At 53.3% G+C, this 25,829-nt stretch overlaps 1 protein-coding gene across 3 annotated transcripts in view; it reads left to right on the top strand.

Moving 5' to 3' along the window:
* The window catches only part of TBC1D2 (TBC1 domain family member 2), a 51,518-nt gene extending 30,624 nt beyond the window's left edge, over window positions 1–20,894 (top strand). For 2 of the 3 annotated variants that reach the window (XM_081803253.1, XM_081803255.1), the window contains 8 exons: window positions 1,260–1,655; window positions 7,287–7,397; window positions 10,645–10,832; window positions 11,926–12,402; window positions 16,286–16,406; window positions 18,446–18,631; window positions 19,555–19,676; window positions 20,349–20,894. In XM_081803253.1, the coding sequence (XP_081659379.1) occupies window positions 1,260–1,655; window positions 7,287–7,397; window positions 10,645–10,832; window positions 11,926–12,402; window positions 16,286–16,406; window positions 18,446–18,631; window positions 19,555–19,676; window positions 20,349–20,556 (1,809 nt within the window). In that variant the 3' untranslated portion in view covers window positions 20,557–20,894. Of the gene's footprint in view, window positions 1–1,259; window positions 1,656–7,286; window positions 7,398–10,644; window positions 10,833–11,925; window positions 12,403–16,285; window positions 16,407–17,906; window positions 18,320–18,445; window positions 18,632–19,554; window positions 19,677–20,348 lie in introns of those variants that run through there. The other variant, XM_081803254.1, reaches the window with a different exon arrangement.
* Window positions 20,895–25,829: the final 4,935 nt, after the last annotated feature.

The following is a 25,829-nucleotide window of genomic DNA, read 5'->3' as shown; positions in this document are numbered from 1 at the left end:
TTTCTCAGATAAGGTCATGATTTGGAGCAGTTCTCTTCCAAAATGGAATCATTCTTAGCAATAACCCTATCTAGCTGATTCATTTAGTTGAATACTTTGGTGTGGATACAGGTAATGTGTTTCTGGGGAACCATATTCTCTGGCATGGAGCAGAGCAATGGCCCAGAGCCCCTGCCTACCAGGTCTGAGGCTCACATGGGCATGGCCGCTGGGCTGCCTGGCTTCTGATATTCTGATCCTGGCCTTAAGTGAACCCACATCCCTGCTTTGGGACAGGACAGGTCCTGGGGAGGTTGGGGGCTTGAAGGCGTGGAGAGCCAAGCAGACCTAGAGTTTCCATGTGCATACAGTGCCCCTGCCAAGGAATAAATGGCAGTCTGTTGCTTCTGAGCTCTCTCCGCTTTCTTGCACAGGCCTGCAGGCATTGCTTGGTGGCCCGAGGGGCTGGGCACAGTGGACAGCATGAGGCTCTGTGTGTGCTTTAGCCTGAGGATTGCCCATGCGTTTCCTCTCAGGTGCTCTCCCAGCTCCATCGGTAGCGACTACTTGATGCTATATTTGGGATTCTGAGGACTCCACTAGGCTTAGCAGGAAGGAATATTGACATGAGTCAGTCAGGTCTGCCACAGGAGCCGGAGAGAAGGGCCACGCCGGTGTGCCACAGGCCGCCTTCATGACTGACCGAGCACAGCCTTGTGATGATTTGGGATTGAATTCCACTCTACTCTGTGGGGCTTCAGTTTTCCCATCTCTGAAATGGACACATATCAGTCAGGGTTCAGGCTCAGCTGCTGTAACAAAGAAGCCTCCGAGTCCTCTGGTCTAAAACAATCTGGAAGTTATTTCTCTCCTGCCTTCTCGTGGAAGAACCCAGAGGTTCAGTGAGCAGTTCTGAGCTAGTAACGCAACTGCTGTCCTCATCATACACCTTCTGCTCATGAGCCGAGGGGCTGCTCCAGCTCTTGCCATCTCCCAGCCAGAAGGAAGGGCAGCGTGCATGGTGGTTTTAAAGGGAGGACCCAGAAGCTACCCACATAATTTCTTGCATCCCGTTTAGGCAGAATAGTCACTGGGCTACCCCTCGCTGCTAGCCTGGCTGGGAAATGTGGTCTTCAGCTGGAGAAAATGAGCCGGCCCGGAGGATGACGCTAGCCACCCCTCAGGGCTGTTAGGAGAGCTGGTGAATGTAGCAAATGCCAAGTCCCTGGCACCTCACGGGCCTTCCCCGAGTTCACGAGGTGCTTCCTTTCCTCCCCCAGGAGCTGGTGAGGATCCTGCACAAGGCGCTAGAGGCTGCCCAGCAGGAGAAGAGGGCGTCCAGCGCATACCTGGCAGCAGCCGAGGACAAGGACCGGCTGGAGCTGGTGCGGCACAAAGTGCGGCAGATCGCAGAGCTGGGCAGGCGGGTGGAGGCCCTGGAGCAGGAGCGGGAGAGCCTGGTGCAGACGGCCGGCCTGCAGGAACAGCAGGTGCAGGAGCTGCGGCGGCACGTGCAGCTGCTCATGGACAAGAACCAGGCCAAACAGCAGGTCATCTGCAAGCTGTCTGAGAAGGTCACCCGGGACTTCACGCATCCCCCTACCCAGCCGCCTGGGCCCCCAGGGGCTGCCGACAGGGACTTCCTGAGCCAGCAGGAGAAGATGGAGCACCTGAAGGTAAGGGCCCCTTCCGCAGGCCCTGGGCCCTTGGGGGACGTGGGCGCACTGCTCTCAACCCTAAGGGTTTCCAAATAGAGCAGGGATAAACCTTCATACCGAAATTGATATTGGTGGAAATACTGCTACGCACTTCCTCACTGTCTTAACCAGAAGGTCCGGTGCAATTTGACCTTTTCATGATATCCTAGGCTGGAAAGGGAAGGTATCTCTAGATGATTATTCGAGGTTTAAGAGCACAAGACAAGGTCAGAACCCCTGAGTGCCTGACCAGCTAAGTGCCATGCTGATGCCCTGGGGAGTCCCCAAGGTGCCTGGTGGCCTCCCCCAGCACGCAGTCCAGGTGATGTGGGGCCAGCAGGACTCGCGGCTCCTCTGTGAGACTGTGTGCTGCCCGGTGGCCACTGTCGTGGGTGCCCCGCTCGCATCATCTCATCTGATGCTCCACCAGCCCTGTGAGGCCATCACTTGTGTGCTCCCCACTGTGGGCAGGAAGGCTGAGGCTGAGAAGGGCCCGCGCACGGAGGGGCTGGGGAGCTGGAGCTCTCTGACTCGCGTCTGCTCTGCTGCCTTCCAGTTTCTTTGGGCCTTCCCTCCTGCCACCGCCCCTGCCTCCCCCTGGCGCAGGCGGCGGCTCTCACCTGGGGAGGCTGCGCCCTGCCGGAGACCGATTGTGGCTCGGGGAGCAGGAACTTAATTTATGTGTGATGCCTGCCGTGGTGACAGGAGCTGCTGGGCCACCTGAGGGCCTGAGGCTGGGGATCGGTGCTCATAACCCCTACTGTCCTTAAAGGCAGCTGTATAACCAGGGCCGGTCCTGCCCTGAACCCCGCCTTGCGCAGCCGTACATGTATACATATGTATGTATAACCAGGGGAGCGTCCTTGTCATGGGACCAAAGCATTGCTGCTGGAAGAGGGGAAGCAGGAGGAGAAAAAGAAAACTCCAGAAGCTTTTGAAAGACCAGTGGGCAATGTGGTACAGTGGCCGCTGCCCCAGCTGTGAAGTCAGGCCTAGGTTTGGACCCAGGCTCTGCCTCCTACTAGCTCCTACTAACTGTGTCACCTCGGGCAAGGCCCCTCACCTCTCTTTAAAATGGCCTCACTGTCCTTCCTCATGAGGTTGACAGGGGGGTGAAGGAAGATAACATGAAACCCAGATCCCTCCTGTTTCCTTCCCCATGAAAAACCACCTAACCAGTTTTTGAATCTTTTCCCTTTAAAATCAGATTCTTTTGAGTTCAAAATGAAAATAAAATCCTTTCAAATGCAGATGGAGCGAGGCTGGGGCTGGAAAATTGCTTTCATCAGATTGCTTCCCTACCCTCCTCTGCCCTGCTAAGTAAGAGTCTTCTGTCTGCCCGTCCTGCTGGAATCCACAGGTGAAGACCCCGTAGAGCAGCTCGGGGATCAGAGAAATAGATCTGTTGGGCGCTGCCAAGAGCCAACTGGAAGCCTGGACTCGCCGTAGGAGACAGAGTGTGCCCCTGGCTTTGTATGTTCGGGAATTTATCAGTGAGCCCAAATAGAGGAAATTCCTATCAACCAAACTTACCTTGCTGCTGATCCTCAGAGGCCCAGTGTTTGTGCCAGAAAGAATTGCATGTGCTCGAGTTCCTCATGTGTTAGCCTTTACATGTCTGATCTAGAAAAATAGAAGACTCCTCCAAAATCCATAGTCTTTCCGTTTGAGGACAGAGCAATGTTCACATCTCCCCCTTGCCCTGGGACGAAGGACATGCGACTTTAGGGAAATGCCCCCTTGTTGAAGCTGCCAGTTTGAGAACAGAATCATTGACCTCCTGAATATCGGAGCTGGGAAGACTCAGAGATCTAGTCTTTGACATTTTCTGGCAGGGACAGCTGAGCCCGGACAGGGGTCCAGGGTCCCACAGCACAAGCAGCAGGGTTGCAGCTAGGCCCCAGGTCTCCCCACACGCGATCCACTGCCTTCCCTACTAGCACAAGGGCTAGTCCGTGTGGCGTTTCCCAAAGAGAATTCCCGGGCTCCTGATCCCTATGAAGACAGACAGGCAGACTCTCTCCTTCCTGTCCCCTTTCTCCAGCTGTTTTCCTCCTTTGCTTGCCGGTGACTGTCGTGTGGCTTTCCTTTCTCTGAGCTCTCTCTCTTTTTCCTCCCTACAGTCCTGAGCCACGAAGAACACTCAAGGTAGGGCGATGAGCTGAATGGGGAGGTGCTGCCCAGACGCCCCCCCACCCCACCCCCAGGCTGCTCCCAGGGGTGCTCACACATGCCCTCGCATCTGGGCTGCAGGCATGGTGCCCCCGGCCATATGTCCAAAGCCTTGGAAATGACGGAGCATCTCAGGGCCTGGGGTGAGGATGCAGGGACGGTAACAGGAGGCAGAATGGAGCGGCCGTGTAGAGCGGCAGACTCTGCTGATGCGCTTTCACCCAGCAATAATTTTCCATTCCCCTGTGGACCACACGCACCTGGCTTGCATCCTGCCTCTCTCGCGTTCTAGGCACGTGACTGAGGAGGACTTCCCCTCTCTGTACTTGTTTCCTCATCTGTAAAGTGGGAACGATGGTACTTTAATACGTAGCGCACAGCATGGTGGAGATAAATTAACACACAATAATGTGTGGGAGGTAAATGGCTCTGGCACATAGTAGGACCTCAGGCAACAGGTCGCTCTCTTCCTCCCTTGCCTGGAAGCGTGTTGTATTTTCTCAGGCGTTTGGGAAGAATGCACAACAGCATCATATCAAAAACAATTAACAGTAATTAACTCATAGTATGGTAGTATCCAGTCAGTGTTAAAATTTCCCAGTTGATCTGTAAATGTTATAAATAGCTTTGGGGTTCTTTTATATAATCTTTTTAAATAAATAAAATAAAGCCATAAAAAAAAAGAACGCACAACAGCAGCAGTGGGAAGTCTCTGGGCGGGGGCAGGAGGAGTGCAGCGGGTGACAGTAGCTCTCCAGGTGCGGGGAGAACCCAGAGAAGGACGTGACACTTGTACTCACCACGCACCAGCCACCATTCTCAGCCTTTTGCACGTATTAACTAATCACATCCTCCCAAGAGTGCCTGAGGCCGTGGTGTTATTGTTCCTGCTTTCCAGGTGAGGGGAGGAGCCCCAGAAAGGGCGAGGAACTCGTGCTGGGCTCAGTGGTGAAGGCAGGATTTCTACCCAGGCAGCAGGGCCCCAGGGCCCGCTCCCTGACCACTAGGCAGCGCCAGCGTCTCTGCTGTGGTGTTACTGTACTCGAGGGTCAGAGGGGTCAGACAGGCCTGCGTGCAGCCAGCCAGACTGCCGAGCACAACCGCTGAAGTGTGGGACTAGACATTTGGCATCCAGGTGGATGCCAGCGGGGGGCAGAGCTTGGGGAGGATCTCGGCTGTAAGTGCAGTGGTTGGACATGGCTTTTGAATCAGACACATCTGGGCTCGGTCACCCCTGGTCTCATAGAGCTGTGTGACCTCAGACAACGTACTTGTCCTTTCAGAGCCTCGGAGACCGCATCTGAGTTCCTTTCAGGGCTGCCGGGGAGATGGAATGGGATGATGTGCTCAGAGCAGGGCAGGGGCACAGGGTGATGGTGCAGGGGGCCCGCGCAGCTTCTGTGTTCACAAATCTGTGAGTCTCCAGACACCCAAACGGAAGACTATCACGGGCAGGGGGAGGGGGCCTGGAAAATCCTGATGCCCACAGGAGGTGGGTCCTCGTGCGGCAAACATGAGGGTTCACACCAGGCTCACCACGCCTCCACCTAAAGGTAAGAAAATGGGGGCTGCAGAGAGGAAGCAGGCAGATGCTTGTGCAGAAGAGCGGCTGGTACGCCTTGGCAGCATTTCTGAGAAAAGGGAGCCCAGAGTTTGACCTAAGGGAGACATGGCGGGAGAGTAGGAGGAAGTCCAGGCTGGGGAGTTGGAACTACCTGGGTCCAGGCCGGTGGAGAGAGCAGAGAGCGAGCTCAGCCTGAGGACACGAAGCCTGGCAGTCTGGGCACAGTGAGGGATCAGAAGCAGGGGTGGCCAGGGCAGGAGACACCTCGGACAGCCCCAGTGGGGTGGTGAGAGGCCATGTGTTGAAGCCAGCCGGGGGCTTTTGTTTCTAGCTAAGGAACCCTGGGAGCATGTGGCCCTCCCACTGGGTCAACCATCTAGGCAGAAGGCAGCAGACCCTGGGTATGAATTGGAGCTTCTGGGCTGGGAAGGATCTTGGCCAGGATGCAGGCCCACCCCGGGAGGGTCAAGACAGCCTGTGAGCTGTGTACACGTGACCCATCCCTGATAATGAGGTGCCACAGTCATCACAGGTGTGATGCTCTTAATTTCCAGATAAATCAGGGCTATCCAAGGTCACGCCTGCAATAGTGTCTCTCTCATGCACTTACAGCCCAGTACATTTCTTGAGTGGGAGCAAAAGGGGTTGAGTTTCAGCTAGTGAATGTCCTGGAATTGCTAGGTATAGCTGTGAACGTGCACTGTCCATTGCTTCTGGAATGTCCATCCCAGCGGAATGAAGGTTGAGGGCCAATGCTGTGGTTGCTCCTTTCTGCTTCTGCTTGAGCCTCCCCAGTGCTTGGCCAGCTTCTCCTCAAATGCCCCAGCAGCAGGATCTCACTCCGTCCGCTGGACAGCTTGCAAAAGGAAAGCTCTAGGTGCAGAGATGCGCATCACAGCATTATTCATAATCAAAAACTAACCGAAAACACTCAGGGCTCAAATAAAAAATAACAGGGAAAGGATTATAACTAAGGTATAGTAAATCCACCCAACAGAATAGTCATCAGACATTAAAAGTGATCACTGGGAAGCTTATGTAACATAGAGTACAGTTGACCCTTGAACAACACGGGTTTGAACTGCACGGATCCACTTAAGGCAGATTTTTTCTGATAAATACGGTACAGTACTGTTAATGTATTTTCTCTTTATGATTTTCGTAGTATTTTCTTTTCTCTAGCTTACTTTATTGTAAGAATACAGTATATACTACACATAGCATATGAAATGTGTGCTAATTGGCTCTTTGTTCTCAGGAAGGCTTCGGTCAACAGTAGGTGATCAGCATTTAAATTTGGGGGGGGGATAGTCAAAAGTTATATACAGATTTTCCACTGTGCAGCGGGGGTGGGGTTCAGCACCCCTAACCCCAGTGTTGTTGAAGGGCCATTGTATTTACAAGGTGACATTAAGTAAAAAATTTTCCACCCAAAATTGTTCGGTATGATTGCAAATACGTGAAAACATATGTTTATTTTTAAAACAAACACTACTTGGATGTTTGTTTGTTTTGGTCTTTATACTTAGTGTTATGACACATGTTACCTCAGGTCATCTCCCAGCTGCCCAGTGGAGTAGTATTTGTCCCTTTTACAGATGAGAAAACAGAGGGTCAGAGTTGTTCAGTGAAACCTCCCAGCCAGGAAGTCAGAACCACAACTTGAACTCCAGGCTTGACGCCCTCTCTACTGTATCATGCTGGGATCAAGATTAGTGAAGGGGCTGTCGTTAATACTACTTCTTCTAGACTTTCTCTTCTGTTGTCATTATTAGAGATTTCTAAAGGAAGGAAGTGTTGGCAGCTCATTTGAGGGTGAGGATGAGGGAGATGTTTATGGTGCAACTCGTCAAATGCTTTGCTCTCTTCTCCAGGATGACATGGAAGCATACCGGACCCAGAACCGCTTCCTCAACTCCGAGATCCACCAGGTCACAAAGATCTGGAGAAGGGTGGCTGAAAAGGAAAGGGCCCTCCTGATGAAGGTAAGAGGCAGAGTCCATCTCCATGCCCAGCCACCCTTCGGGCCCTCACCTTCTTGCCCCATATCACTCTGTCCTTATCACCTGCTCTACCTCTGGACTGTGCCCTTTACGAGCTGCCTTTCCAGCCTCAGGCATCTGTGCTCTGATTGCTGCTTCTGATCACAGAAATGCAGAGGAGGAGGCAGGCAGTCATCTCTGCACCTCCCCTACCGGCTAGAGTAACTTCCAGAGGATTCAAAGGGCTGCCACTCTTCCCCTCCCCCCTTCATTTCTCTTTTTTTCCCTCCTGTTTGGGAGCCAGATATTAAAGACTAGATATTCCAAAACAGCTTCATATATGGGGAAATTAGAGAGTGTCCGTACACATCCAGGGAAAGACTCAGAAAAGACTTGAGAGCTTAAGTTTACATCTTAGGCTACCCTTGGCACAGAGACAGCCTATAACAATCAAAAAACAAAAACAAATTTTTCTCAAATTGGGAGAATCTGATTTCTAGTGTTCAGATGTCCAGTTTTCAACAAAAAAATCTCAGGGGATACAAAGATACATGAAAGTGTGGTCCATTTGAAGGAAAAACATAAATCAGTAGAAAACTGCCCCTGAAAAAGATGTGGTACTGGGTAATACTAGACAAAGACTTTAAAACAGTTGTCTTAAAGATGCTCAAAGAACTAAAGGAAGATGTGGAGAGTCAAGAAAGCAATGTATGAACAAAATTGAAATATCAAAGAGTTACAAAACCTAGAAACCCCCCCCCCAAAAAAATTCTGGAGCTGAAAAGTACAATAACTGAAATGAAAGATTCACCAGAGGGATTCAAAGGCAGATTCAAGCAGGCAGAAGGAATCAGTGGACTTGAAGATAGGACAGTGGAAATTATTCAGTCTGAGAAACAGAAAGAAAAAAGCTTGAAGAAAAGTGAACAGAGCCTAAGTGATCTGTGAGACCCCATTAAGCAGACCAACATACCCATTATAGTATGGTTGTCCCAGAAAGAGAAGAGAGAGAGAAAGGGGCAGAGAGAATATGAGAAGAAATAAAGGCCGAAAACGTCCCAAATTTGATGAAGACATAAATAAAAACAACCAAGAAGCTCAACAAACTTGGAGTAAGATGAACTTGAAGAACTAGAAAAAGAAGAACTAAACCCAAAGCTAGCTGATGGAAAGAAACAATAAAGATCAGAGCAGAAATCAATGAAATAGATAACAGAAAAATAATAGAAAATCAATGAAACCAAAGTTGATTTTTTGAAAAGATGATCAAAACTGGCAAACCTTGAGCTAGGTAGACTAAGGAAAAAAAGAGAGAGGACTCAAAATCAGAAATGAAAGGGGCACATTACTACTGATTCTGCAGAATAAAAAGGATTATAAGAGTACTATGAACAGGGGCACCTGGGTGGCTCAGTCAGTTAAGCGTCTGCCTTCAGCTCAGGTCATGATCCCAGGGTCTTGGGATCGAGCCCCATGTCAGGCTCCCTGCTTAGTGAGAGCCTGCTTCTCCCTCTCCCTCTGCCTGCTGCTCTGCCTACCTGTGCTCTCTCTCTCTCTCTGTCAAATAAATAAATAAAATATTTTTTTTTTAAAAAGAGTACTATGAGCAATTGTATACCAACAAATTGGATCACCAGATGAAATGGATAAATCCCTAGAAACACAAAGCCTGCCAAGACTAAATCATGAAGAAATAAAAATCTGAATAAACCTATAACTAGTAAGGAGACTGAATTAGCAATCAGAAATCTCTCAACAAAGAAAAGCCCTGGACCTGAAGCCTTTACTGGTGAATTCAACTGAACATTTAAAGAAGAACTAACAAGAGGCCTTCTCAGGCTTTTCAAGGAGGGTGCATGCAGACTAGTGAGGGATTCAAACACAATCAAGCTGCAGTTGGGCACACAGGATTCTTTGGGGCCCAAAGAGAGGAAGAAAGTCAGGGAGGGCTTCCTAGTGGGGGTACCTTCTTCAGCTGAGTTGTAAAAGTGAGTTAGTGTTATCCAGGCAAACAGAGTAGAGAAAGGCCTTCCAAGAAAAGAGATAGCATGGTCAAGACCTGTGGACCAAGAGGTGGGGGAAGGTGGGGAGGGAGATGTGAGGCTGGAGGGGAGGAACCTTGGGACATTCTCTGAGGAAACTGGGAGTTGTAGAAGGGTTTTGAGTGGCGAGGCCCTCAATCAGACTTATGTTTTGAGAAAGCTGGGGGCTCGGTGGGCTTGTGGAGGTGGACAGGGGAGCACAGAGACTTGGGAGTCTGTAGCAGAAATGCCTGAGAGTACTGGGAGGGGACTTGGGAAGGTGGCAGAGGGACGTAGATGTGGGAGCCAGCTGGAGGGGGAGGAGAGCAGGCTCACCCGATGGCCTGGAGTTGGTGCTCAGCCAATGTTTGGAGAGTGCAGCATAATGGCAGCCTTGGCCACGCGGCTTGCACTCTTCCACCCCAGGATGAGACAGGAGCCAGCCTGGCCCAGAGGGCACGGCGATTCGCTGAGGCTGATTCTTTCTGTCCAGCTTCCACAGAAGGAGAGTGGGCCCAGGAAAATTACCGGACTTGCTCAGCACACCCGGCTTATGGAAAGAGAAATACAGAAGTTCAAGACAGGGGCAGGGAGTACACAGGAAGGACACCGGTGGGAGAGAGGCGGTGTGTCAAAGGAATGGAAAGAGCCGATATTGCAGAGGCAGAGGCACAGGGGCAGTGGCCAAAGTTATGTGGCCATCTCCTGGGCACTGCTCAGTGTTACCACCGACAGAGAACTGCTCTAGGCCAGGTGCCCTGGGAGGGCCTTTACACACATCTGCTCATCTAATCCCCACCAGAATCCTGGGGCAGACTCTCTATTATTTCCATTATTTAGATGAAGAAGCTAAGGCACAGAGAGGCTAAGTAACTTGCCGTAGGTCCCCCAGCCAGCAGTGGCTGAAGCAGGATGGGACTTGCAGTCCCCAGCAAGAACGTGCACTGCCCGTGCCCACCTCTCCCCTCTTTCTTCTGAATCCGGCTGCAGCCCTGGGCCTGGCTTTCTTGCCTGGCTCTCTTGCCTGGAGCCTCTTTTACCTTGCTATAAACCCTTGGGTTCAGGGCCCATCTCCTTTCCCTTAGATGACGGGCTGGGGGTGGGAAGGGGATGGAAGATGAGGCTGGAGAAGGACTTTGCTGCCTATAGCTGTTCAGGCCTCTGGGTCGGGGGGGGGGGTGCGGCAAACCCAAGCAGGTGGCCTGACAGCCCCACCCCTCCCTCCACAGTGTGCCTACCTCCAAGCTAAGAACTGCCAGGTGGAGAGCAAGTACCTGGCCGGGCTGCGGAGGCTACAGGAGGCCTCGGGGGGTGAGGCCACTGAGTGCTCAGAGCTGCTGAGGCAGCTCATCCAGGAGGCGCTGCAGTGGGAAGCCGGGGAGGCCTCAGCCGATGGCGTGGAGCTGAGCCCCATCAGGTGAGCCCAACAGCCAGTGAGGGTGGGTCTTGGTCTGCACGACCTGAAGGTCCCCAGCCGCCCTGGTGCTGGCTCCTGCTGACCGCGTACAAGCATTGCACGTCCCTTACTTTCTCGTATCTTCAGACAAACGAGCATGTGCTTGGGATGAACCCCATATTACAGTTGAGGTGATGCAGGCTCAGAGGAGGCCGCCCCTTGCCCAAGGCCACACAGCGTATTCATGCAGCTGACCTGGGTCTGCCTCCAGAGCTCCATTTTTTTCACTTCCCCAGGCTGCCTCCCCAAGGTGTTTGTCAGAGGGGGGAGGAGGGGAGAAAGCCAGCTGCCTTCCCTGAGCCAAGTCCTTGCTGAGCACAGTGAACATGGGCAGTTAAATATAACAGAAGGTGCTGTGGCTTGGGTCCAAAGGCCCCTGGAGGCTGGGTGGCCAAGGGGAAGGAGCCCAGGCTTTGGAGCCAGACTGGGCTCTCTCACTATGTGACCTTGGACAAGTCACTTTACCTTTCTGGGCCACGTATTAGCCTCCGTCAGATGTGGGCTAAGATCCCTGCTTTGCAGGATCAGTAGGACTAAATGAGACAGCACATGCAGAGCACACAGTAAGGGCAAATAACTGTGGAATCAGTAAAAGGCCATCTGGACTGGACCCCTGGTTCTCCCATCTTGCTTGTCATTGATGCTGCCTGCTCCCCATCCAGCCTTGGGCTTACTCTCTGCCCAGGTGGGATTCTATATTGGCAGTGTCGACTGCTTGAGCCTAAGGCTTCATGGAGTAATAAGAGGGTCCTTTATATTTGCACTGAACACACTTACTATGCACTTACGAGGCACCAGGCACTGTCTAGGCCCCCAGCATTTTACAACAGAGGAGGTCAATGGGTCTTCATGAGGCAGAGCAGGAATTCTTCTACCCATTGTGAAGAGCAAACTGCGGTTCAGAGAACTGACGTGACCTGCCCAAAGCTGCATGTCACCCACAGTGAAACCCAGGCAGGAACCTTGCCTGGGGTCCCCCCTCCCCCTCCCTGCCCTGCCCCTTATCCAGGGAAGGGCTCTGCAACATGCTGCTAACATAGGCTTTTGCTGGCAGTGAGTATGATGAGTATGGCTTCCTGACGGTGCCCAACTTCGAGATGGAAGACCTGAAGCTGCTGGCCAAGATCCAGGCACTAGAGGTGCACTCCCACCACCTGCTGGCCCATGAGGCCGTGGAGCGGCCGCTGCGGGAGCGCTGGGCTGCCCTGGGTGATCTTGCACCCTCGGTCGAGCTCAAGCAGCTGCTGCGGGCAGGTGTGCCCCGAGAGCACCGGCCGCGTGTCTGGAGGTGGCTGATCCACCTCCGCGTCCGGCATCTGCAGAGCCCCGGCCACTACCAGGAGCTGCTGAACCGGGGCCAGGTCCGCGAGCATCCTGCCGCCCGCCAGATTGAGCTGGACCTGAACCGTACCTTCCCCAACAACAAGCACTTCACCTGTCCCACCTCCAGCTTCCCCGACAAGCTACGCCGGGTGCTGCTGGCCTTTTCCTGGCAGAATCCCACCATCGGCTACTGCCAGGGCCTGAACAGGTAAGCATCAGAGCCCTAGTGAGGGCACAAGGTTCTTTAGAGCCTCCCGAGAACCTAGAGAGGTGAGTCCGGTAGGCTTGATTCCCACCATACAGATGGGGACAACATGGACATGTTCAAGATGGGGACAGGACAGGTTCAAGATGGGGGGGACCTCCTCATGCTATGTTCTCTCTTTTGACTTGTGCTCAGTACCACTCATACAGAGACCCTGGTGAATGGCCCCCTGGAATTTTGTAGTGCACACCTCAGCTCACATATTGCAGAACTGCCTGGGTCAAGGATCATTTACTTTAAACAAAACCCATTCAAGGGAGCCCAAGAAAAAGAGAATTGGTAAATGCCACAATAGAGGTTCATAAAGGCCAGGAAACGAAAATAGAGGACAAGACCAGATGGTCATTAGAAACCAAGGCATCTCCTCTCTCCAGCAGGGCCACAGCACTACACAACCCCAGGGGTGCCATGGGGTCAAGTCCCTGAGGCTGGGCAGCACCACGGTCCTGCTCTGCAGCCCGCTGTGGGGCCGCACCATCCCTGGCCTCTCGTTCTACATGTCTGCTTCCTTTTCTCAGCAGACTAGCCTCTGTCCGTCGTCATTCCTTGGACATTTAGGGCCCTCGAGGCTGTCAGAATGGAGACCTCAGTCCCTGAGTCTGGAACCTTTTCAGCAAATCTTCCCACTTGTTGACACCCTCATGTCCCAGGCAGAAATTCCCAAAGGAAGGAATGTGACTGGCCCAGCCTGGATTCATTTCTGCTTCTGGTCTAATAGCAGGACGGAGGGGACTGGGGGTGGAGGTGAGATGGGGTGACCTGCTAGGGCTACCCCCTCCACTACCTCAGGACTCTCATGGATGCCCCCCAGCTATCTCGATAGAGGTTACATAATTTCAGATAGTCCCCAAAGCAAGTTTTGACTCACTTAAATTTAAATACACATATATTCAAGCAAAATTTACATAAGACATTCTGCTCTCTCCCCCCAGTAGGTGGTGTGTGACATTTATTTAACACAGAATAAGCATTCAGGGAGTCCCTACTCAAATTTGAATGATTCCTAAGGGTAGAGATTTTTGATACTGACTTCCAGCCTAAATTGGGTGAAACTGAGCATATATACGTGTTCAGTTACTGGAAATTCAGAGTTAAACTACAGCACAGCTAATACAAGGGGGGGACAAGGGGAAATCCTGTAGCGGGAAGGGTCTTGAGATAAACCTCCCAGAAGGAAAGAAGCTTCTCCCTGTGTGGAAAAAGGCAGCACAAAGGCTGTGGAGGGATATGTAGGAAAAACAGACAGAGAGAGGGGGGATGACACCCAGGAGTATTTCTTTAACTCTTTCTCTGAATGCTTTTTTCTTTCTTTGTTTCTTTTTTTTTTTTTACTGATAATTGATGTTTAGGCAAATATTCATATTATTGCTTAAAATCGAAAGTTACTTATAATGGGAAGAGCCCCTTCACATGTGGAGAGTGGGGCCCTTCAACCCCACCCTGCGGGCCCCTTTCACTTGTCTGAGCGCCGCCATCTAGTGGCAGCCGGTAGAACTGCGTGCATGGTGTCAAGACAGACCCTGCTTCCGTGCAACAAATCAGCCTGTTTAAAGGGTGACAGATATCATAGTAATGATACAGTGCTAATTTAGGGCAAAAACTTTAAAGCGAATTCTCTTTAAAATATAAGGGGAGTGCATTAGGAGTAGCTGTTTCTTTCCCATATCACCACGCTACCTCCTTTGCAGACCCACTTGAGCCTGAATGCCTTAGGTTGGAGGCTGGCTGTAGCCCGGAGCAGTTGGTAAGCCCTAGTTGGTACCAGCAAACTCTCGCTACTGACCTTGCAATGTGTGCAAAAATCTACGCTGGTGCCGGCAGCCAGCTCCTGGACCGAGCACGTCCTGAGGCTCCAGCGGGATAGGGTAGGGTCGAGAGAACACCAGGCTGGACTTTGGGAGCCCTGGGTTCTGTCTCCACTCTGCCACCAACTGAACGTGTGACCCTGAGCAAGTGACTTCTGCTTTCCAGGACTCGGTCTTCCTATCTGCAATAAGTTTATCTAGACCAGGGTTGACAAGTAGGAAGCACCTGCCTGGAGCCTTGTCTTGTGAGTTTCCGAGGCAGCCTCCAGAGTCAGTGGGAAAGAGCACAATGATTAATTAGTTATGTCTGCCCTGGACATAGACAAAGGGAATGTTGTCATGATTCACTAGTTATGTCTGCCCTGGCATAGGCAAAAGAGAGTGGTGGCCAGTGTTTCACACATTTGCTATCCCTGAACTAAATGACCTCAGAAGACCCCCTTCCCCAGCTTTGAGAGGGGAGAGCTTCCTATTTCCCAAGACACCTGTGACTCTTCCTTTCATCCACTCAGCTCAGACCCAGGAGAGTTTGTACAAATATTTTAGAGTGGAAAGAAATTCCTTCCCAATCCTGGGGAGAGAAAAGGGGTTTCTTTTTTCTTCTTTAAACAGTGTGAACCTCAGAAGAGGTTGGAGATCATGGATCCAGTCTAGTAAGAGCCCAGAGAAGGATAAATAGCTGGACAATGAAATGTGTTCTTTAAGCCCATCAAGAGTGTGAGGCTTCACAATACTATAAGGTGGCATCTCCCTAAGGGTGTTCAGTGGGTGCACTGTACAAAAGGGGCTCCATAACTCCACTGGACAGCCTTGGGTTAGAGTCACTGCAGAATTTCTGCACAGGCTTTTAGTAAGTAAATTCTGCAGTCACTGTTTTGTCACTGCAGAATTTCTCAGAGGCTTTTAGTAAGATGTTGTGTATCATCAGCCTCTAAAAGGGGGCTAGAGGGGTGCCTGGGTGGCTCAGTCATTAGGCGTCTGCCTTCGGCTCAGGTCATGGTCCCAGGGTCCCGGGATCGAGCCCCGCATCGGGCTCCCTGCTCCGCGGGAAGCCTGCTTCTCCCTCTCCCACTCCCCCTGCTTGTGTTCCCTCTCTTGCTGTGTCTCTCTCTGTCAAATAAATAAATAAAATCTTTAAAAAAAAAATAAAAGGGGGCTAGAGTATATAGCATTTCCCAAACATTTTTGTATTTGGGACCTTGTGTTCACCTAGCATCTTTAGAGACCACTGCATTTTGGGAAATGTATTCCTGGATTGACAGTGGGTGAGACCTGCCAGGAAAGATAGGAGAAGTAGAGAAAACAATACTTCTTCTAGGCCGACATCCCTACTCAACACTGTGGGTTTTTTCCTTTCTTACCATGATCTCATTAGAGCCTCGCGATAACTTTGGGGGGAGTTCAGGAAGCAAAGGGGAGAAAGAATTCTGTGTAGTGAGCACCTGCTGTATGCCAGATAGTTAGCAAGGCGCTGTAGGTCTGCCTTCTCGCTCAAAATGCCACACAGCCCTGGGAGGTGGAGATTGTTAATCCCACTTCACAGATGATGAAAGTAAGGCTCAGAGAGGTTAGCACACTTGTCAAGGTCTCAAAGCCTGTGGGTATTAAGATGAGGATAGCTAACATTCATTAAACACTCACTACATGTCAGGTACTATGCTGGGCATTTATCTTGTGTTAACTTCATTCATCCTCATAATAGTCCTGTGATTATTATGAGGAGGGTGAGCCACAGAGAAGTTTAGGAACTTGCCCAGGATCATCCAGCCAGGAAGCAGCAGATCCAGAATTCATACCTGGGCAACGGACCCCCAGAGCCCTTCCCTAGAGACTCAGTTCTCCCCATTGCTCAGAAATCTCCTCTGTAGTCCTCCCCCAAAGCATGTTCATCTCACCCCAGGTGCCGGAACACTAGCCTGGTTTTAGGGAGTAGGGTTGGGAGCCAGGGATCTACCTCTGCCACCCTTTGCCTGGCTGCAGCTTCTACACCTCACCCCAGGCCTCCTTTCCTCCCATTCCAGACTGGCGGCCATCGCTCTGCTGGTCCTGGAGGAGGAGGAGAGCGCCTTCTGGTGTCTGGTGGCCATTGTGGAGACCATCATGCCGGCTGATTACTACAGCAAGACACTGACATCATCCCAGGTGAGCAGGGCAAGGACGGACGGGACTTAGGGGCCATGCAGGGTGGTGCCCCTTGAGTGGTTCCTTCAAGCCAGTGAATCTCAGAAGAATCAGGACGCTCTCAGGCCTCCATTTCTCCCTCTGTACAAGGGGCCAGTAACCTCTCCCTGGGACTCCTGGGAAGTTCTGGTGAGCTGATGGCCTTTAGAGTTGTGGGGGCCCTGCCCCTGGGGTAGATTGTTGTTATTCCAGTGGTGACACTATGTCATGAGAAATGGTTGGGGGGGGTTGTCTGTTTGGTTGGTTGGTTTTGGTTTTGTTCTTTTCAGAAATGGTTTCTTGGGGAGGGAAGGAGAATAAAATCTAGAATCTCTTGCTTTTTGCCAGTAAAGAATTTCAAAACAGAGGTCAGGTGGGTGGAAGTGGGACTCAGGGTGGGAGGTGGGGACGAGTCTTCGCACAAGCTGGTCACGGCCTCCGGAGAAGCACAGCTGCCTGCACCCTCACCGCCTCGCCCCCCTCTCCCTCTGAGCCCCGGCCAGCCCTAGAGTCAGGCGCAGCTAGTCCAGAGCCCACCTCTCCCCCAGCCAGCTGCCTGGCCTTGCGGCATCCCCTCTCTGAACCTCTGGTTTGTCTGCTTTGGGATGGGAGTACTTCTGCTTGGGCTTGATGACAGATGTACACGCAAAACCATTTCTGACCTCCCATCTCCTCTCTTGCTTCACCCCTCATCCGGCTCCTGGTGCATCCGCGCTGTCTGCTTTATGCAGAGAGGCCATCTGGAGGGGACTTTCTCACTTCCCACCACAAACCTATCAAGTCATTTCCTGCCCACCCACTCTGTTCCTCTCCTTTCCTATCATGCCCAACACGAGAGAGATTGCCCAACACTGATGCCTCCTGTGGGACACCCACCTGGGCGGGGAGGTCAGCAGACAAGTGGGTGTCCCATGTGAAGGAGGGAGGTCAGGGCCAGAGATCAAGACTGAGGAGTCGTCAGGGAATAGGTGATGAGTCAGGAAGGGCGGCCCAACCTCACAGTGGCTCAAGGGGCGGCTCATTTTTCCCAGAGAATGACAAAGCTGAAGTCCCCTTAAGCTCTCTGCTCTGCCATCCCTCACATATTGCTGTCAGCCCCCTGCTCATGGTCACAGGACAGCCATACCACCTCCGGCACTGTGGCCGTGGTCGAGGCTGGAAGAAGCAGAGGGTGCAAGGCAGGGGCTGGCTCTGCCTCCCACAGCTTTCCCGCCCAGCAGGTGCTGCTTACACCTTATTGGTCAGAACTGTGTCACATGGCACCCCCTCACTGCAAGGCAGGCTGGGAAATGTTCCGTATTTTATTGTCATGCTTTAACATCTCCGAAACTGAGGTGTGTTGTAAAACCAGTGTATTGTTGTGGGGTTGTTGGAGGTTTTTTTCCTCATTTTTAATATAGAAAATTTTGAATGTACAAAAAATAGAGAAAATAGTATATGAACCTCCATGTATCTATCACCCAGTTTGAATTATCAACACAGGCACCCAACTGCTGTTCCATCTCTATCCCACCCACTCCTCCTGCTTTGGTGATCTTGAAATAAATCCCAGACATCACGTCAGTAAATCTGTGACTCCTTCAGCAGGTTCGGTGACATCTTAGGTTCAATGAGTTACCCTCGGTCTTGAGCTGGATGCACTGAGCATCTTTTATGTCAGGTCCAAAGTGGATATAGAGAAGTGGCCATGGTGTCGGCGGATACAAGTTGAACTCCTGCTTGGCTTCGGGTTCAGGAGGACAAATGGGCCAAAACACCACTGGCTAAGAACTTAGCCTACAGAGGCCTCCACACCAGAGCCCAGTGCTCCAGCCCAGAAGACTGCTGGTCTGTGCTGTCTCCTGGCCATGGGAGGCTTTGGCTCCTCCAGGCACTCCGTGCTCCCCGGGGCCAGGGGTGGGGGGGTTGGGGGTTGACTCTGGGACTGTGTGTGGACGGGCTGGGTGGGAAGGGCAGGCAGGGAGGGAGGCAGCCCCTTCTCTAGGGTGGCGGCTAACAAGCCCTCTCTCCCTGGCTCCCAGGTGGACCAGCGGGTGCTCCAGGACCTCCTCTTGGAGAAGCTGCCCAGGTTGATGGCTCACCTGGGGCACCACCGTGTGGATCTCTCCTTCATCACCTTCAACTGGTTCCTCGTGGTCTTTGCAGACAGTCTCATCAGCAACATCCTTCTCCGGGTCTGGGACGCCTTCCTCTATGAGGGTACCAAGGTAGGGCACCATCAGGGGTGAGCAGGACAGTCCTGAGCAAGGCCCTGCAGCCCTCTGGGTCTCGCTTCTGCCCCTGGAGAATGGGAAGACAGTGCTCCCCTGTCAGGGCTTTGAGGACCTCTCATGGGAGCATGGCTTTGTAAACTAAAGTGCTTTGCACATGTGAGGAGAAGGGGTGGTTCTGCCTCTGAAGATGTGTCTTAAAGTTGGGGGGATTTCCTTTCCCTAGGGAAGAGGCATGACTGTGATCCAGGAAGCCCATCCCTATTCCCTCCGCTGCCCATCCAGTCACCTGGGCCCCTGCTTCTCTTCTTCATGTTTGGACTGAGCCCCATATTGGGAGGCTGGCACATGGGTGTGTGGTCCCCCTTTGCCCCTTGCCTTTCTAGGAGACCCTGGGCAGACCTCCCTGTGACCTCCACCCCAGTTTCCCCATGGTGGTTGATAACGTACCACAGTTTGCAGAGCACCTTCGGATCTGTTATTCCATTTGATTCCTACTGATGCCTCATGTAAACAGTATTACCCCCATTAGGTCCAACATGGTAGCACCTCACCCAGGGCCCCGGGACAAGTGAGGACAGAGCCAGGACTGTGCCCAGGTCCCCATGCCCAGGTTCCACACTGGGCTCCCTCCCCCTGGGGTTTCCCTGTCTGCCTCTGCCCCTCGGCCTCCCCACACTCAAGCTGTCAACCTCTGCAGCCTGTCCTGGGGGCATCAGGGAGTCCAACACCAAACCTGCCGAAGGATTCACAGATTTCCTGACGTGTTGTCTGGGATTTATTTCAAGATCACCAAAGCAGGAGGAGTGGGGGGGATAGAGATGGAACAGCAGTTGGGTGCCTGTGGGGGTTTTCCTCCCCCTGGGGATTACCTGCCCTGGCCCCCCGTGCCCCACCTGAGCCCCCACTTTGCCCCCCAGGTGGTATTCCGCTATGCCTTGGCCATTTTCAAGTACAACGAGGAGGCGATCCTGAGGCTGCAGGATGGCCTGGAGATCTACCAGTACCTGCGCTTCTTCACCAAGACCATTTGCAACAGCCAGTGAGAACCCACTTCTGCCCCTACCCTGCCTGGCCAGCACTCCCACCACCCACACATGCCCCAGGACACATAGCAGAGGATAGGCAGGTGTTAGCTGAGTGGAGATTTGTTAGTGATGCTGATCCTCCATTACAGCTTAGAAATCTTTAGGGACATTCCACTGCCCCAGTGGTCTGTCTGCCCCTTACCATGGTATTCAAGGCCCCTATGCAATTTTGTTTCTTTCCCACTTTTTCCTGCCCCTAACACCCATGCCCTGTCGTCCTGCCAAATAATTATTTGAGTTCCTAGCTCAACACCAACCTCTGAGATTTTGGCCTTGCAGTTTCTTCTACTGTCACCTCCACCACTGCCATCTTTGCCTGGCCAACCCTACTCATTCTTCAAAACTCCGCTCACATGTCACCTCTTCCAAGAAGCCTTCCATGATAAACCTTTCCTTACGGAGTTAGAGCTCCCATAGCCCTAAGCTTCTTCCTGCCTCAGTATACATCACTTTGGGTGAAAGTTGTCTTCTTATTCACTGTTTTCTTCCTGGAAGGTGAGCTGCCCATGGGCAGGGGCCAGGGCCTCAGCCACATGGACAGAATGAATGGCAGGGTGCCCCGGAAGGCCCAGTGAATGTAGACCCAGTGGGGCCCTGGCTTTGGGCTAACTGTGCTCTCCCCCCAGGAAGCTGATGAACATCGCCTTCAACGACATGAACCCCTTCCCTATGAAGCAGCTGCGGCAGCTGCGGACGGCCCACCGGGAGCGGCTGCAGGCTGAGCTGCATGAGCTGGAGCAGCTGAAGGCTGAGTACTTGGAGACTCGGAACTCCCAAGGCCCAGCGGTGCCAGAGGGTTGCACCAGTGAGGATGAGGGGGAGGGGGATGCCTGACTTGGCCACCTGCCCTCCCCAAAGCCCTTTCTCCCCTTTGGCTGTCAGGCCCCCAGGAGGATGGCCGTGGACCATTGGTCCAGCCAGTGAGCCACAGCACCGCGTGTCGCTGGGCAAGTCCCTTCCCCTCTCTGGGCCTCAGTCTCCCCATCAGAACATTGTCTGCTGTGAAGCCCTTGTTTGGGACTCATAAGCACATACCCAGGGATGCCACCCCTTTCTCACTTCTCCCACAGAGCACTTTAGCACACAGACAAGCAAGAATGCTGACTTACTGGGTAACCTGAACATTCTTTAAGTTTTATCTGTATAAAACAATGTAAATATTGGAAATAGTTGACAGGCTTTGGAACTTGAATGATTCCCAGTAACCAGCTCCTCCTGGGTGGGCCCAGGGCTCCAGGGTGTCCCATCACTGGGGCCTTCCCAGCCTGGGACATCCCTGGGTTCTGCTTCTGTGGGCGTCTCTGCAGGGCCTGCCGCCCTCCTGGTTTCCTGAGGAGCGAGGGCCCTGTGCATTTGGGGTGTGTCTTCCTGGGCCACAGCACCTCTCCAGCGCTGGTTCTGCTTCCGTCCCAGGCCCAGCTCCCATCTACTGAGGCCTGTTTCCTGAGCCTTGCACCTATGCCCGCCTTTCCATTCACAGCCCGTTTGGGGGAAGGGGTTCCGAGGAAAAGCCCTGCCCACACCAAGAGAGCCCTGGGTCAGGTGCCCGACGCCTGATCTCGCTCTGCCAGCCTCATGGGCCCAGGCAAGAAGAGTCCCCTCCTCTCTGAAAAATGGGCAGCTGGAGGGTGAGGAAAAGGTGGTGAGAGGGACAAAGCTACAGCCTGTCGCCAAGTCAGGGCCGGCTCTTCTGGCACCCACTGTGTGCAGGAGCTCAGTTTCAGTTCTTCTGGGCTCTTCTGGGCCCTTCCTCAGCAGTCAGAGCCGCCCGCCCCCGCTCCCCCAAACGCAGGGGGTCAAGGCTGCGTAAGTGATTTTGGTCGCTCATTTCTCAGCAAGCCCTTGACTGTCGGTATAGGCTCACGCTGGGTAGTCTTTGGTAGGCAGGACTAGGGGTGCGGGATTCAGGCACGGAGACTTCCCGCTCTGATCTGAGGTTCCTGTCCACGGCTGGGAAGGAAGCCACACCTGTCACTGGGGACTGGCCTGCTCGCCCACGAGTGTGAACTCTGAGGGGTTGGCACCCCAGGCACCCAGTTCCCCGACACTGTGCCCCCTACACAGCTCTGGGGAAGAGACGTGCAGAGTTCTGTCCTCCCACGTGACAGGGGCTGCTGGCTGGCCCCAGGGCCCCGGGTCTGCCGTGAGCACCCCACATAGGGTCTTGACGACCTTCCTCCTTTTTGCCAAACTTACATCTGCTGAGATCCTTTCACCACTAAATGGCATCTGTGAGGCTGATGGTGGCCTGCGGGGGTCCTAGGGGCACCCCCAACAGGCTGGGTGCTGCACCCCTAAGGGCATCATTGAGGAGACAAGGGGGCCGGCCTCCTGGAGCTCCCAGGAGGGCTAAAGGACAGGACGCTGGTGCCTGGCACAAAGTGAAGCACCACCACTGGCCGGGAGTGGCCTTTTTATGGAGAAAAGTCACCCAGAGGCTTCGGAAAGGCCCAAGGCTCCAGGACAGATGACGGAGCTGGAGCTTCAGCTCCAGCCTTGAAATTCAAACTCCCTCCTCAGCAAAAAATAAACAATCCCAGATCAGACAGAGGCTGTCAAGATACATGACACCCCCCTCTCCCTTCTTCCCTTCCTATCTCTCCCCTGCTTCCTCTCCTCGTCCTGCTTCTTTCCTCTCTTTCCTCCCTCTCCTCCTTCCCTCATCCTTCCCCTCCTCCTCCTGCCCGTTCTCCTCACCCTTCTTCCTTTCTCCCTCTTCCCTCTTCCCTCTTCCTCATCTCCCCTCCCCACCCCCAGGCTGAGAAGAAGCTCTGCCCACAGCTCGGTGCCTCCACCTTGCCCCTCCTGGACTAGGGGAAGGGGTGGTGCTTTGCCGTTGACCCAGCAATGTAACCTCTGCTTTGTACCTGGCTGCACCACAGAATCACCTAAGCAGCTTTTAAAGAATATCGGTGCTGTGTGCCACACAGAGCCTGTTGTGGGGCATGGGCATCCTGATACACCAGGAGGGTTGGAGACCACAGGACTGACCCTGGTCTGGCTTCCTCCAGCCCTGAAATGAAATGCTGGAGCTGGAGCCAGGAATGAGAATGGCCTGTCCTAGAGCACTGCTCACTCCATGCCGCGCTCAATTTAGAAACAAGAAGATGAAGCCTCAGAGAGGTTAACTAACTTGCCCAAAGCCACACAGCCGCTGAGTGGTTAAGCCATGCTTAAGCCTTAGAGATGCTAACGATAAGACCAGGGAGGGTTCATTCCAGCTCACCTCAACTTCTCGGGAGCCTAAAACACCAAAGGGTCCAGGGGAAAGAACAAGCCTGGCCTATAGCTTCCTGAGTGATGTAGGGCCCCATGGGAGAGCTCCCGGCAAAGGAAAATAGAAGAACCATCCACCTGACAGGGAGGCTGTAACAGGGACTGATGGAAGTGGGGGTGTCACACCTCAAGAAGGTCTGTAGCTGCTGCTGCCTCCCCTCCCCCTTCTTCCCCAAAGGCGTTGGGGGCCCACCCCTGGTGTCAGATTCCTGGCCCTGCACCACAGCTGTTGCCCCCCATCCCTAGGGGCTGCTGCCTTCTAGGGCTGGAGGATCTGATCCCTCACAGCCCCACCCTCCTACCCCAGGGGATGGGACCTCTCAGCTCAAAGCGTCTCTCTCTCTCTCAGACACTGGGCCCCCAGCAAGCTGCCATCCCTCCTGCACTGGATAGGGGAGGGGACAGGAGTTGCCCAGGGAACCTCCCTGGGGCAATATCCCCAAGAATAAAGGGACTCCTCAAAGGAGGAGGAAGGACCTGGAGGGAAGACTCCCCCATCTCCGCCCCAAAGTGGGAGGTGCACACTGACTTCTACAGAATGCCTGTACTTGGCTAACGTCCCCCACGCTCCGAACCTCACCCCCCAGGCACTGCCGTTCCCTCATTCTTAGTTCAATCTCCCAGCGCACGGCCATATTGCCCACAAAGCTCCATGTTGGGCAGGTAGATGAAGAATTTGCCACCCTTTCTCGCACACATTCTGGTCCTGCACAAGGCATTGGCCCACACGTGGCAGATTAAACAAAGCTGGCCATGTTGACACATAGGGAAGGACGGGTATGGTGGTTTCCTGGCCTGTCCCAATCAACCAAGACCCAATATAAGATGCTGGCAGATGGGCCCAACTTTGAGGCCACACCGATTTTGTGGTTTTCTAACTAGGGACCCCTGGGCAGGTCATCCCTGCTCTGGCCTCAGAATGTGTGCAATTCATAGGATGGTTATGGGGGGTGGACCGGCATTAGGAGGAGAGATTAGGGTCCTTGTTCTAATCTCAAAAAGACCTTCCTCAAAAGGATCAGGATTAGGAGGAGAGATTAGGGTCCTTGTTCTAATCTCCCCCCCACACACACACACAGGTGTACAGGCATGCACATATGCAGCATCCCCAGAAAGGGTCCTGGATTGTGTCTACTGCAGAGGCCTCCAGTGACCTCCCAATAGTCCATATACCCATGGCCCCCAGAGGTTCCTGCCAAACCCGTCTTTCCCCAAAACAGTCCCAGCCACCCACCACCATGGTGCAGGGGGGCAAAGATGCAGACACAAGGCTGAGAAGGCACATCCTCGGGGCATGTAGGAAGGCTTCCTGGGGAGGTGATGAACCTGGAAGGAAGGACACCTTGGTTTAGAAAGACGGAGATGCTGTAGGAAGAGACTTCCTGGCAGAGCAGAGCATGTGCACAAAGGCACAGAGGTGCGAGTGTGTGGGGGTTGGGGGGACACACCCCAGATACTGGCCCAAGCCCTAGGTGAATTAGGGCATTCAGATGCCTTAGCCTTGGAAAGGTGGTGGTGTCCACCCCCAGGAGTAATTAAAAATAAAGGCAATATTGAGCCATAAGTATAAGGAACTCCCACAACATTCTGATTTCTCCATATGCTTTTCTGAAACATCAAATATCCGACTCATGTTGATATCTGAAGCTCAAATTCAGTCTGAGCAGTGTGTGGGGGGGGGTGGTGAAGGGGGCTTTGAAGGCCACACACAGTGGGGATGGGGAGTGGGGAGCGGACTCTGAGTGGGGAGTGGCCCAGTGAACAGTGAATGAGTTGCAGGCTTTGGCCCTGGCTATTCTTTCCAAGGAGATACTCAAGAGCCCCCACTTACTTAGCCACTCTAAGTCTCAATCTTCTACCTGTAAAATGGGGGTAATAATAGCTAAATAAAAGGGCCACTAGAATTAAATGAAATAATATATATGAAGTACATAGTATGCTCTGTTATTCACTCAAAATTGAGCTGGCTAGTGTTCTAGGTGCTCTGAGATACACAACTCAACAAAACAAAGAGCTCTTCTCAAGAGGGGTGGTGTGGTGAAGTGGCTCCGAGCTTGGGCTTGGGAGCCGTGCTGCTTGGGGTTGATGACTAGCTGTGTGATCTTAAGCGAGGTGCTTAAAGTGTGTGTGCCTCAGCTTTCTTATTTGTAAAATACGTCACAGGCTTGTGTGACGGTAAAGTGAGTTAATGCATTTAAGGTGCCTAGAACAGTGCCTGGCTCACTAAGTGTGAGGTGGTAGTTTTATTAAAAGGAGGGGCCTCCGCATCTCCTCCCATTGCCTAGTGTGCTCAGGACCCCAGAGCCGGCGAGACCGGGCGGCAGCGCCCCCTCCTGGCTGCCGAGAGAACGGAGTCCTCCCGTTACTGAGCCGCCCTCCCTGCTCTTTTCCTCCCCGCCGACTAGAAGCCTCAAGAATTTGTCTACCAGCCGGGTTTACCAGGCGCCACCCCCGCGGTGGGCTCTGCGCGCGCACTTTGCCGGGCCGGTAAATTAAGTCGTCTCCTCTAATTCTCAAACAGCTCTCGGACGCAGAAACAGTTACTGTTTCCATTTCGCCAAGGGGGAAACGGAGGCTCGGGAGGTCGAGTTCCTTGCCCCGTGGCACGCCTCGAGGGAGCGGCGGGTCCGCCTGTCCCCAGCCTCCGCTCGGTCGCCGGGCAGCCCGCCCCAATCACTGCGGCGTGTGCGCGCCGGTGTGCGCGCCTGTTCTGTGCGCGTGCGCGCGCCCGGAGACGGGTCCCGGGGGCCAGGAGCGCGGTCGGGAGGGTGGGGAAGGAGGGGTGCCCCTCGGACCCGGGGCGCGCGGGCGGGGCTCGTGCCCGGCCCCAG

The sequence above is a fragment of the Leptonychotes weddellii genome, chromosome 14, assembly GCF_054177405.1.
Source record: "Leptonychotes weddellii isolate Sample4059 chromosome 14, ASM5417740v2, whole genome shotgun sequence".
Taxonomy (NCBI): Eukaryota; Metazoa; Chordata; class Mammalia; order Carnivora; family Phocidae; genus Leptonychotes; species Leptonychotes weddellii.
The sequence above is the reverse complement of the archived record's forward strand: the minus strand, read 5'-3'. Positions and strand labels throughout refer to the sequence as shown.